This window comes from Jaculus jaculus, chromosome 6, assembly GCF_020740685.1.
Source record: "Jaculus jaculus isolate mJacJac1 chromosome 6, mJacJac1.mat.Y.cur, whole genome shotgun sequence".
Classification (NCBI taxonomy): Eukaryota; Metazoa; Chordata; class Mammalia; order Rodentia; family Dipodidae; genus Jaculus; species Jaculus jaculus.
The window spans coordinates 34717338-34731033 of record NC_059107.1 but is presented as its reverse complement, the minus strand read 5'-3'; the positions used below and the strand labels follow the sequence as shown (position 1 = coordinate 34731033).

Here is a 13696-nt window from a genome sequence, read left to right as displayed (position 1 = left end):
TCTGATGTCTTCACAGGTGTCCCTGGAGTCCTGTCCTTGACCTTCCCAAAGATAGATATTTTAATCCTCTTTCTCTATTGTGACAGGAAGGACTGGGAGTAGTTCCAATGTTTTTCACCCCTGGCTATTTGATTCGGAGCTCTTGCCCTTTAAATAAGCCTTAGTCAGATCCTTCCTTCCTGATTAAAAAAATAAAAAGTCTAAAGTCTAAAATAAATTAAAAAGTCTATTAGCAAATCACATATCAGACACATGATATTTGCCTGGATTGGTGGTGGTAGGAAGAAAAATTCCTGTATTATGCAAGTAGCCTCCAAGTGCTATTTTAAGTACCTTGTGGTAGGAGGGTTTTTGTGTTTTAATTAGTAACATTAATGGCTCGAGTTTGCTCTGATATATGGTATCAGCATATGGAGCAATCCCTCTCCCAGGTGTGCCATTGTCTATTTTACACCAAGAGTAAAGCCAATCATTAGAGATTATACTCTGTAGCATCTGGAAACTGATATCCATTAAATTATTTTTGTAGGCCTTCCTTGCCAGAATGAAATGAACAGAATTCAGAAGCTAAGCAAGGGGAAAAGCCTACTGGGTAAGTACAACTCCTTGCCACTTGTTTAAACAACTGATTAAACCGCACACATCTCCTGTCACGTTCAGCTTTGCACTGGGTATTCAACTACACAGCCAGTGTCTTGTGGGAGACATTGCTCATCTGCAAAGGTGGGCCTGCAGCCCAGGGCCATTTCTGCTGCTAAGCCCCCCCTCAATCCTGGTCTACAATAAGCCTTGGATTTGTCTTCAAGTAAAGCCAATGAATGGAACTAATAGGCGTTTTTCCAGTTCTTAGAATAAAAGGTCCACACGTTACATTTCCCTCTACTCCCCAGAGCAAGATAAGGTAAAACCCCTTCAGAATTTATCAGATAGAGTCAAAGGGCAGGTACGTCTGTTTCGCCGTGGACAGACGTGTTAGTTACCTAGACACTGAATGAAATGGTGGCATGGCCTCCACCCCAGGCCGCCCTTAGCAGCCCTCATTTGCTGTAAAAAGAAGCCTCTTTTTCCTCCCTGGCTTTTTAAGAAGGGCTGACAGCTGCAACACAGCAATTCCAAATTCTTCTTGTCAAGCATTCAGAGGCAGGTGCCTTCCTTGTACAAGCAGCCTGCTATTTCAGAAGACAATCCATTTACTTGAAGGAAATGGGCAGTCTATGAATTCTGGAAATTTCTCCAGAATTTCTGGGTCACCTCATATTATGTTGCCCCTCTTCCTTCTGCTTTTTAAATTCTTTGACACTTTCCTAACATGTATGTATTTTTATTTATTTAACAGATTATACTCTTTCATTCCCTCTCCCCATTTCACTGGCGCTGGCCTCAGTCGGTCCCAGTGGGTTATGGGGAGAAGGTGCCTCGGGATATTCCCGCCCACTCTGTGGCTCTTACAATCTTTCTGGCCCCTCCTTCTGCAATCCTCCCTGAATCACAGCAGGCCTATCGGGCAGTCTGACTTAGCATCGAGTTCTTTGTAGCCTCAGGATTTCTGCTTTGATAGGTTTTGCTTGATCACCATGTCTGCCACCATCATCCTGGAGCCGGTTGCCAGGTTAGTAGTGAGAGCAGTGTTCACCTGACCCTCCCCTGCCCCAGTTACCTGCTCTTTCCAACTAATCACCATCCGACTTTCATTTTTTTTTTTTTCCCCCCTTAGACCCACTGACTTAAATTGCTTGCAAGGGCATGAGCAACTGACCAGTGGTTGCACCACTGATTAACTGGACTTCCCTCCCCCAGCATCTAGCAGTCTACATTGGCCACGCTAGGAGGAGCAGGGTCTTCTGAGCGCTCTTACATTCATGATGATAGTGGCAGACTGTCTTGTGCAGGAAACTACAGCTGCTGTGAGTTCATGAGTCTAACAGCATTTCGTGTCCAGAAGACAGAATCCCACTGCTCTTACATTCTGTCCCCCGGGTTCTCTGATGTCCTCAGAGGTTTAGATGCTCAACCCAAAACAGGACAAGAAATAAATAAATCACTTGTTCTTGGCACTTTTACCACCTATGCATCTCTGCATAACCCTCAGTGATCCAGGCTTCAAGAAGCACTGATCTATGGAAACAAATATTTTGAAGGCTATTTGACATCCTGTCTATTGAACTTAGCAACAATACTAGGTAAATGTCCCTACCCACAGGCTTTTGGCCAGGTTTACATTAAGAGGAAGGAATTATCCAATCAGAAAACTACTGGTTTCCTCCAAAACAGCCATGCCACTATTGCACCATTGGGCATATCTTGTGAAGCTCCACAGCTAGGTAAGACTGTTGACTTTTCTACCCCAGCAGCTTGCATAACAGAGAGGATGCTTCCAGCCTGAGTTCTTTTTTTTTTTCTTTTCACAATTTTTATTAACATTTTCCATCATTATAAAAAAAATCCCATGGTAATAATACCCTCCCTCCCTGCCCCATGCACTTTCCCCTTTGAAATTCCATTCTCTATCATATTACCTCCCCATCTCAATCATTGTAGTTACATATATACAATACCAACCTATTAAGTACCCTCCTTCCTTCCTTTCTCTTCTCTTTATATCTCCTTTTTAACTTACTGGCCTCTGCTACTAAGTATTTTCCTTCTCATGCAGAAGCCCAATCATCTGTACCAGCTCGATTTCTTCACATCCTGCAACTGAAGTGTAATATGTCTTCAGCAATACAGACTTACCATCTAGTTTTGCTGGGCAACCAAAACCAATGGCAACAGTATTTTTCCAAAGAGCCTTTGTAGTGTCCCTGACTAGCAATTTACTGAGAGGATCTCATCTCTGCCACTAGAATTTTTTATTAATAAAATTCTGACAACAGTTGAATCATATTATAGGTCTGGTTTTAGCTTTTTAAGAAGCCTCCACAATGCTTTCCATACTGGCTATACCAAGTTGCATTCCCACCAAAAATTCAAAAGGTCCCTCTTTACCCATACCCTTACTGGTTTCTTGATGCCAGCCATTATGACTGAAGTTAGATGGAATCACAGAATAGTTTTAATTTGCATTTTCCCGATAGCTAGTGATCCCAAACGCTTCTTAAAACATTGACTAGTCCTTTCCACTTCTTTTGAGAGCTCTCTGTTGAGCTGTAGTGTCTGTTTTTTTAAATTAATAATTTAGTTGCAAGCAGACACAGAAGAGAGACAAAGAATGGGCACCCAGGGCCTCCAGCTACTTACAAACTCCAGATGCATGTGCCATCTTGGGCATCTGGCTTATGTGGGTACTAGAGAATTGAACCTGAGTCCTTAGGCTTCAGAGGCGAGTGCCTTGACCACTAAGCCATCTCTCCAGCTCTATTGTCCATTTTTTTTCAAACTGTGTTATTGTTTTTCTTGACATTGAGTTCTTTGTATATTTTAGATATTAATATATTAGGTGTATAGCTCGAAAAATTTTCCCCCATTCTTTAGTCTGACTTCTAATTTCATGTGATCCCTTTTGTCAATTGCTGATCTTATTTCCTGAGCACCTGGAGGCCTTATTATGCTTATATCGTTTAGTGTAGTCTTGACTTTTTCCTCTAGCAGGCTCAGAGTGTCAGATCATATGTTGAGGTCTTTGTTCCTTTTGGAGTTTTTGTGCAGGGTGAGAAATAATGATATAGCTAAAAGCTTCTACCTATAGATACTCTTAGTACTATTTGTTAGTTTTTTTTAATTGGTTCCAGTGAATTATGGGTTTATATCTGGCTCCTCTGCACTATTCCACTAACCTACAGGTATGTTTTGGGCCAGTACCATGTGGCTTTTATGACTGTGGCTCTGGAGTACAACTTGAAACCTAGTACAGTGATATTTCCAGAAGTATTCTTATATTCAAGAGTGCTTTGGATCTCTAGAGTATTTTGGGCTTCCATATGAATTTTAGGACTGTCTCTTCTATTTCTGTGAAGAATAGCACTGTGATTTTTATTGAAATTGCATTGAATTGTACATTTCTTGTGGAGGATGGCCATTTTCATCATATTAATTCTTCCAATCCATGAGCATGGGAGGTCTGTCCATCTTCTACTGTCTTCCTTAATTTTTTCAATATGTTAAAGTTTTCTCAGTAGAGGCATTTCACTTGGTTGGCAAGGTTCATTCCCAGATACTTTTGAGGCTACTGTAAATGAAATTATTTCCTTAATTTTATTTTTTCCTCACCATGATTGTCATTGGTATAGAAGAATGCTACTAATTTATGTATGACATCAAAGCTGTGTTTGTGAGCTCTTAGGGTCTAGATTCTTCTCCTGTATACAGAGGCATCTTTCTGGTAAAAGGCAGAGTAGCTAGATCTCTCCTCCACAGGTTTATCCAGCCCAAAGACTTAAGTTGACTAACTGTATTTTCCCATGTGGACTGATGTTTGGGTTTGAGTAATATATCTAAATCTGCATGTAATTCAAGTAATTATGTTTTTTTTTAAATATTTTTGTTCATTTTTTATTTATTTATTTGAGAGCATAAGATAGAGAGAGCAATGCAGATAGAGATAGAGAATGGGAGTGCCAGGGCCTCCAGCCACTGCAAATGAACTCCAGACATGTGCACCCCCTTGTGCATCTGGCTAATGTGGGTCTTGGGGAATCGAGCCATGAACTGGGGTCCTTAGGCTTCCCAGGCAAGTACTTAACTGCTAAGCCATCTCTCCAGCCCACAATTATGTTTTTTTAAAAAATATTTGAAGCCAGGTGTGGTGGCATATGTCTTTACTTTAATCCCAGCACTCAGGAGACAGAGGTAGCAGGACTGCCTTGAGTTCAAGGCCAGCCTGAGACTCCATAGTGAATTCCAGGTCAGCCTGGGCTAGAGTGAGACCCTACCTTGAAAAAAAAACAAAACATTTGAGAGAGTGAGTATGGGTATGCCAAGGACTCTTATCACTGCAAACGAACTCCAGCTGCATGTACCTGTGCATCTAGCTCTATGTGGGTACTGGGGAATCAAACCAAGATTATCAAGCTTTGCAAGCAAGTACCTTTAACAGTTGAGCCATCTCCCAGCCCCAGTTATGTTTTTATTTTTGGAATATACTTTCCATGGGAGATGGATATTTTGTTGTCATCTCATTCACCAATAATGAAACACACTAAGTATGCCCTCAGAATGGCCTTGTTTTCCATGGAGGCTCATGACCACATAGGAAATGCCTACGTTTGTCTTATCACCAATCTCCCAGATTTGGACTTCACTTGAGCTGACTCATAAAATGGCAGTTACTTGTTTACAAATTATTTTTCTGCATGGGGAAATCTCCTAATATAATATATGCATATTCAGGGATATTCAGACTAAAATAAATGAAACAAGCAACAACAAATTATAATCAGCTATAATTACTGCCTACTTAGAAAAAGCTGTAATCTTATTAGATTATAGATTTAGGGCAACACCTGCTTCCTAGAAACCTGGAGGCTCAGCTCAGTTTTATTTATTTTATTATTGTCTATGCCTGCGGCAGCTGAGTAGGAGAATAACCGTTTCCCACTGTCTTCCTTCAAAGTCCTTGACTGAGAATCTGCCCCCAGATCTTTCTTTTCAGTTTCCTTCTGCTATACCATGAAAACTGGGGATCACATATGCTGGCTTGAATTCCTATGTAAGAGGGTATGGGGCTACTAAGCATCTAGTGGTGACCATGGTGTTGGGACACCTTCTCACCTTTGATCTTATATGAGCTCTCAGAACCTGAGCATCTTGAAATAGCCTGGTCAGTAGACCCTAGACTTATTCAAATCTAAATGTATTGGTTCAGAATTGTAGCCATTTCTACCTCCAATGCCACCCCTTGGTGGGGGGAAATGTCATTCTGTGCAATAAAAGGTAAATTTTGAAAACACATTCTTAGGGTATCTAAGACATCAGAAATAAAACAGGGCATAGAAATGCACTGTGGTACCAGGGGCAGGATGTGACCTGTCAGGTCCCAGTAGGAAGCGCCCCTCCAGAGGAGCACTCATCAGCATTCTGTAAGGAAAACCCAAACCTTTATGCACATAGTTTACCTACAGTTACATGGGAATCAGACTGGTAATAACCTTCCACTGGCAACACTACTTGAGAAAGAGAAAATGGTATTTCCAAAGTGCTGAAGGGAGACAAGTTTGAACTTAGAATTTTAAACTTATCTCAGTGCTTGTTAAAATGTAGTAGTCTATGTTCCAAAACTCTCTGAGGTTCTGTATACTGACCAAAGTATTTATCAGAAGATGATCCTGGAAAAAATTCTGACACACTGTGAAAAAGAAATGGCAGGCTCCTAAATCCATGTAAGTATGGCCTATAAAGGTTGTTGACAGCAATGAAAAAATGTAGGTAAAATGTGTTAAATTTCTGGCTTATTCAGTAAGAAAAGGAAATACAGTTTGCTTTTGGTCATACCATGGAGAACTATGCCTCTCTCTGGAAAAGTTAAAGAGTCACTACCAGAGGGCTGGAGAGATGGCTTAGTCGTTAAGGAGTTTGCCAGCAAAGCCAAAGGATCCTGGTTTGATTCTCCAGGACCCACGTAAGCCAGATGCACAAGGGAGTGTACGCATCTGGAATTCGTTAGCAGCACCTAGATGCCCTGGTGTGCCCATTATCTCTGTCAAATGAATAAATAAATTACATATTTTTTATAAAAGAGTCACTACCAAAATATCAGAAAGAGCATAACCATATGGAAAAGAAAACAAGCAGTTATTTTTATAGGAAGGGAGAACCCTGACAAATAGTCACAAATATGGTGACGGAAATAAGAGTAAGCAAATATAAACACAATAAATGCGAATGGGCCAAGCTCATTGAGAGAGAAACTATTGATTGGTATTGTTCAAGTTATACCTAAAGCAGTTGTGTAGAGAACTGAAGTTAAACGATGGAAAGTATTTTTATAACAAGAGTAATCATGTCTGCCAAGAACAAGGAAATGTGGAGGTGTTCCTTCACCCTGCTGCGCCATCACCAGGTCTACTTGTAACTTTAGGACAGACTGGAATAGCCGTATGCAGTGGTACCACCCAAGTAGGCAGAAAAGGATCGAGAAGAATGGAACAGCATGATTAACTTATATGCATTTCTATAGGTTAGCATGAAATATGTGCCGTGGACAACCCCACAGAAAACAAACTGCAAACAAGCAGTTACCTATCACACTCACTGGCCCTGATATAACTGGAGAAGTAAAAGGGCAGCAAAGTAGTCTGGATTCTACCCTGAACTGAAGGAAGAGAAGGCACTGGCCACCAGCCTATAGGAACAACTCAACGCTCAGGAATGTACCTGCCCTTGAGGGCTCGTATGAGAAAGAATTAAAACTATATTTTTTTCTTACTTAAAAAAAACTTGTGCCGGGCGTGGTGGCGCATGCCTTTAATCCCAGCACTTGGGAGGCAGAGGTAAGAGGATCGCTGTGAGTTCAAGGCCACCCTGAGACTCCATAGTGAATTCCAGGTCAGCCTAGGCTGGAGTAAGACCCTACCTCGAAAACAAAACAAAACAAAACAAAACCCAAAAAAAACATAAGAACATAACTGAAAAGATTAAAGCAGAAAATAATGAAATGAAAACTAACGCAGCATACTGGAAAGGGTTTGATTCGTTCAACAATCCCATGCACTCGAGAAGCAATGGCCACATGGCTTTGATGCTGTGGTGAACGGAGAAGTGAGTGGTCCAAAGCCAGGCGTGGAGGAACACTGGGTCTGTGCCTCTCCAGCTTTCCTATGCAGAGCTGGCAGAGCAGATTGCTGGGCCCCTCTCTCTGCAGGTTTGAGTGGACTCAGTATGTGTGAGGTAGGGCCAAAAAACCCTTATATTTCTAAGGGGTCTCCAGGTTATCCTTGAATAAAGTTATAAAAACTAGAACTATCATGGAAAATGTTAATAAAAATTAAAAAAAAAACTAGAACTATAGAGCAATTTATAACAGCTATGAAAAAGTTTACTCATTACTTTTCTCATCACTATAACAAAATTCCGGCAAGAACAGCTTAAAGGAAATATTTACATTGACTCACAATTTCAGATGTGTCAGAAGAGAGGATGAGGGCAGCGGCCAGGGCACATCCCATCTCTTACCAACTGTAGTAAGGTACAAGAAGCATCTCAGCATTGCCATCAGAATCCTGAGGTGTCCTCTTTCCATTTAGGGACCCTCCACTCAGGTAACACTGGGTCCTTAGATGTGCACTCGACAAGATCTCAGCTGATAAGGTTAAACCTTATGTCACAAGAGCTTCCCATGCTCAGGACTTAAACATGGTTCAGAAAAGGGCAGGCCAAAGGCTTGTGGGTGTGCTGAGGTCACAGGAGATGAGAGACAGGGCTGAGGGCTCTCACCTGCACAGCACTCTTGGAGGCGAAGGGTAAGCCAAAGTCTTGAAGTCATTCTTTAGACGCAATGGCTAGAGTACAGAAAAAGAAACAGCTAGATTATTTTATTAACCAGGAATTTCAATATAGAACCTTAGTATGCCTCAATCATTTACATGTCTTCAAAATCACCCACAAATTGAACAAGTGATTGTTAATAACAAAAGTTCATGGCCAAGTAGTGTTTTTACCAAGAAAGCAATGGCAAAGGTGTATAATAGTATACCACTTGTAAAAGTATAAAAAAGGCAAAAAAGTAATTTTTTCAAATATTATAAACAGTAATAACCGTTTGTGATTTAAAGGGCAAAATAACTGATTAAGAAGAGGAGGAATCCTCTGTGTCTTCCAGTGAGACGTTTCACTCCAAATTATCACTTTAACAAAATATTTGAGAGAAAGAGGCAGATAGAGAATGGGCGTGCCAGGGCCTTCTGCCAACAAACTCCAGACATATGCACCAGTGTGCATCTTACTTCATCTGAGCAACTGGAGAACCAAACCCAGCCGTCAGGCTCTACAAGCCATCTCTCCACCCTCCATTTATCACTTTTTTCTTTGAGGCAAGTCCAACAGACTGGCTATCATTTTTGCAAGAGGGGGGAGAGAATTGGCATGCCAGGGCCCCCAGCCACTGCAATCAAACTCCAGATGTGTGTGCCACCTTGTGCATCTGGCTTATGTGGGATCTGGAGAGTTGAACCTGGGTCCTCAGGCTTTGCAGGCAAGTGTCTTAATCACTAAGCCATCCCTCTAGCCCAGTTTATCAGTTCTTAAAACATCTGTAAACTGAGAAGCAGGGAAGTCCCTGGCTCTTATCCCTCTCTTGGAGGCAGGATAGCACATCAGTGGACAGCTTGGAACATTGTACTCCATAATTCACACAAATACTTGTCATGTCAGCAGTAAGTGCAGAAATTGATACCATAACAAATGGGAAGAAAAAATAAGCCACATTCTTTCTTACAGGTGTTTGGGAGAAATGAGGTGAAGCTGGGAGTGATGTTCACCAGCAGGTTCCCTGGCTAGATTATGAAACTGAGGCAGAGGGAGATTACATATTTATTAAATGGTAACAGTGAGTGAACATATATATGAAAAAAAAATATATATATATACACACACACACACATGCATATGTATATTCATGTGTGCATGGCTTAGATCTATGCCTAAGTATCCAGTAAAGGTTAACTATTATCAAGGCTGTTTGAAAAGTGAGTTCCTAAGAGTCCACTGCATTTGACCCCTGTAACCTTGACAGACTAATAACCAACCAGTACCATTCTAATCCTGTTGACCCTATGAGCATTCAGAATTGCGTGATATTCTTCATCCCAGTCTTGGACCGCACTTACCCACTGCCCCCATGTTCCTGCAGGGGCATTCATACCTCGGTGTAACGAAGAAGGCTATTACAAGGCCACGCAGTGCCACGGCAGCACGGGGCAGTGCTGGTGTGTGGATAAATATGGGAACGAACTGGCCGGCTCCAGGAAACAGGGCGCCGTGAGCTGTGGTGAGTAAGACATTCTATGTCAGTCCCACAGTTCCCCGGGGGGGGGGGGGGCTCACTGTTTAAGGATCACATCACGACAGAACTGAGAGAGGCAGCTCTGGCTATCCATGGTTGATGGTGGCATCACTGGAATGCTGAAACCCCACAAACCCACACACAGCCAGCTTTGCGAGGGGTAGGGGCTCTCCATTATGAGCCAGTGAGCAGATGTCACCACGTTCCAGTCAGCTTGGCAAACTTCCTGAGAAGGTAGACTTGTCTGGGGCATTCTCGGGCTCACAACAGAGCATCTTGTGCTGTCTGCCCCCGACTGGGCAGGGGCGCCCCCATGATTTTAGCCTGCCAATCCAGCCCCAGGATGGCCCTTGAGGAACAATAGCAGCTAACCTGACACCTTTCCTTCCCACGGCAGAGGAGGAGCAGGAAACCTCGGGGGATTTTGGCAGTGGTGGCTCTGTGGTCCTGCTGGATGACCTGGAGGATGAACGGGAGCTAGGACCAAAGGACCGAGAGGGCAAGCTCAGGATGCACACCCGGGCCGCGACGGAGGACGATGAGGACGAGGAGGACGACAAGGAGGATGAGGTCGGGTATATATGGTAGTGCCCTCAAGGGGAGAGGACACGCGTTTTGCACAAATTGCAAGTCACTTCCTGCATTTGTATCTAAGACTCCAAGGCACCTCGGTCTCTTCTCCACTGTTGCTCTCTGTACCTGGCGTAAGGTCTGGAAGACACTTGCTCATTCCCAGAGCATTCTGATTTTACACACGGCTGTGTGGGAGAAAGGATGTTTTCATTTCCTGTTTCCATGTGTACTGGATAAGAGAATGGCTGGCTGAATTACAGCCTCCTCCCCTCCTGTGAGGTGTTTGCAACTAGCATGTGATTTGTGTGCAGGGAGCCCCCACCCTCTCAAATGCCCAAGACCCCCTCTGACTCCCCACATCGGTGGTTACTACAGCATGGTTCCCAGCCTTTCTGGTGTCTAAGTGCTTTTCTTGTGTCCTGTAGATGTTGTGGGAAACGCACCACAGTGCACCCTTGAGCCCCTGCTCCCACTAGCCGTGGTATTTATCAAGCCCCTTTTGGACAATTCATTTTTTTAATTCATTTTGAGGGTCTGGATGCTTCTCTCTGCACATGCATGAGATTGTGTGTGTGTGTGTGTATGTCTTGTGCAAACACACACCTCTCAGAAAAGCCTGACTCGTGTGAAAAACACAACGAATCAACTTGTTCTGACCCAGAAGGCAATTTCTAGGATAAATTCGGATCAAGGTTTGGTATCGCACTAACAGTCGGCACCTGCAGAGGGTCCTTCTCTATGCAGCGGCAGTACCCGAGCCTCTTTGATTTCGATCAGCCTCCACTTGCCTAAATCGCAGAAGCCATGCCAGTGATCACGCAGCTTCCCAAGCCATGTCTTCATTTCAACTCAGCCCCCCCCTTCCCCCCCCCCACGAACACACCTTCCCTACCTACTCAAGGGCTTTTTCTAAGACAAGACACGCACACCTAGAACCTGTTCTCAGAAAAGACAGTAGCAGGGTATGCCCAAAAATAAAATTTAAGATCTTACTGTTTTGTTTTTGTCCCTTTTCTTTCACAAATCACAAAGTCTGGTTATCCTTCATTTGAAAGAATCCCAAATGGAGACCTAGAAAAAACTTTCTAGTAGCACCTGGAGGCACCGTCCAGGCACTACTGACAAAGTGCTTCTGCCACTGCCTTTCTTCCCTGAGCTCATTAAAGGAATCAGTAGGGCCATCGTCTCCACCTTCATTCGGACTTCTCTTCCCACAAGAACCAAAGAATCGACTTTGCAAACAGCCCCAGTCGGGCCAGTGCTGGGATGCAAACCCCACGCTGCTTGCTTCCTTTCTAGCCAGTTTCCCTAACCTACGAACCAGGCCAGATTCCCCTGGCTTCCCTTCCCCACAAGACAGCTAGCTACATTAACTCAGGCAAAAAAAAAAAAAAAAAAAAAAAAAAAGTGCATATACAGCCAAACCAGGATCACAGTGGCAGAACCAATCCCCCACCTTAAGTTAGTTAGCAGTGCCCAGTCTTCACACAGGCTATGCAAAGCAACATCAACCCTGGAGTTGTTCTCAATGGGAAACGAGAGACTTGGTACCACTCACTCCTGTGGCCAGACAGACACAGTATGGCCAAGACTCTATATGGAATTGGGCCTGATGGAGACCAGAGAGCTAGACTGGGATCTTAACCCCATCACTCTCATTTCCACGGGTATTTTTTTCCCCACTCAAGCAAATCTGAGATCATAATTTAGAAAGCAGGTGCTTAATAACAGCTAAATTATAATGGAGTACATAACAATTCAAGGACTATTAAGATATCTCTGTTTAGACCATCAACTAAAACCATTGTTACTGTTTCCTTTGAGCTTGGAAAAGTACACAGGAGAACAAATTAAAATCGACAAAATTGCTTTCTCTAAGAGAATGCCAAGGATCCAAGTGAACCATGATCTTCATTTGCCTAATTATCTTATGACGAGTGTCAAATAAAGATGATACTTTAAGATCCTTAGCATTAATCTAATGATGGAGAAGAGCACTTAACAGGCAATTCCCAGGAAGGTAACAAGAAGCCATTTCCAGATCAACTGAACAACATTACCATCCCTTCTCACACCCCATTCTGGCTTGACAGCATTAGGTTTTTAATGACCTGGAGTACTTTCTACCAGTGCTTAGGATTCAATTTTGAGTTACCTTATACTTAGAAGTAATTCTTTTGGGAAGGTGCCCTTTATTTAGAAGTATACATAAATTTTGGGTGTTTTTTTTTTTGTAATGGTATTTGTGATAACTCATCCCTTCTTTGAGACAGGCATTAGATTGAACCCTAACTTATTTTTAGAAATCCTTTGGGGAATAACTTTATAGAATAAGAAAGTTATTTACCTACCATGACTGTGGCATCTAACTTAAACCTTAGGATTTTCTTTGGCCATGGTTAAGTTGCCTACCATATGTGTGTCTTTTATTTCTACCAATATCTGAGGCATGGGAATGCCTTCATATTGAGTTTGAGGGCTTTGGAATAGTTTCTCCTTTATGCTCATTTCCCTATCTACCCATAAAATGCAATGTGTCCCTCCAGGTCTGCCCGCTGCTCTTCCCACAATTCCATTGGGTCTGGTTTTGTTAAACCTCACCACACTGTACACTAACATCCAAGAGCCCTTTCTACAGTGGTGGTTTCGGTCTTTTTCTACCTTTTGCTCAAAGTCACTATGTTTGTCCTTGTTCCATGTGTAGCTTTGTAACAGAACACATCAAATCCAGAGTGTCCGTCTGTTGTCCCAATGGTAGATGAAATAGTGACGTAGAAACCCTAGTATTCTGAATGCTTTTCCGCGTAGACTTCGCTGGAATGTGAACACACCTCTTTGGTTAATAGCAACTGCTGAGCTGTAGTCCTGAGTAGGTGCATTTCTGTCTGTCTAAATAAATTTTACTTTGTCTGCAACATCAGGTGTTGGCGTTTTGTTAGCTTGGACAGGAACTCAACAGGTCATGTCCCCACACAATCACTTCAGGGCAGTCTGGGGACTGCCACAAGTAGAGAAGCTTGACCAACGGGTAGCTTGGCCCCTCTGTTTTCCCTACCACATGCACACTTGGTTCCTCCTCAGAAGAAATCCCCCTGATCCCTCCTTCAGATGCTTTTTTCCCCTCTCTTAGGCGCCAGTTTTAACCCTTAGCCACCACATTTCACTACTGCCATCCTGATTGGACTTGAA

General features: G+C 42.9%; 1 protein-coding gene across 3 annotated transcripts in view; it reads left to right on the top strand.

The window, feature by feature from the left end:
• Spock1 (SPARC (osteonectin), cwcv and kazal like domains proteoglycan 1) overlaps positions 1-13422 on the top strand; it is a 534501-nt gene extending 521079 nt beyond the window's left edge. For all 3 annotated transcript variants that reach the window (XM_045153029.1, XM_045153030.1, XM_004665088.2), the window contains 3 exons: positions 530-592; positions 9782-9919; positions 10332-13422. In XM_045153029.1, the coding sequence (XP_045008964.1) occupies positions 530-592; positions 9782-9919; positions 10332-10522 (392 nt within the window). In that variant the 3' untranslated portion in view covers positions 10523-13422. The remainder of the gene's footprint in view (positions 1-529; positions 593-9781; positions 9920-10331) is intronic.
• The last annotated feature ends 274 nt before the right edge of the window (positions 13423-13696 follow it).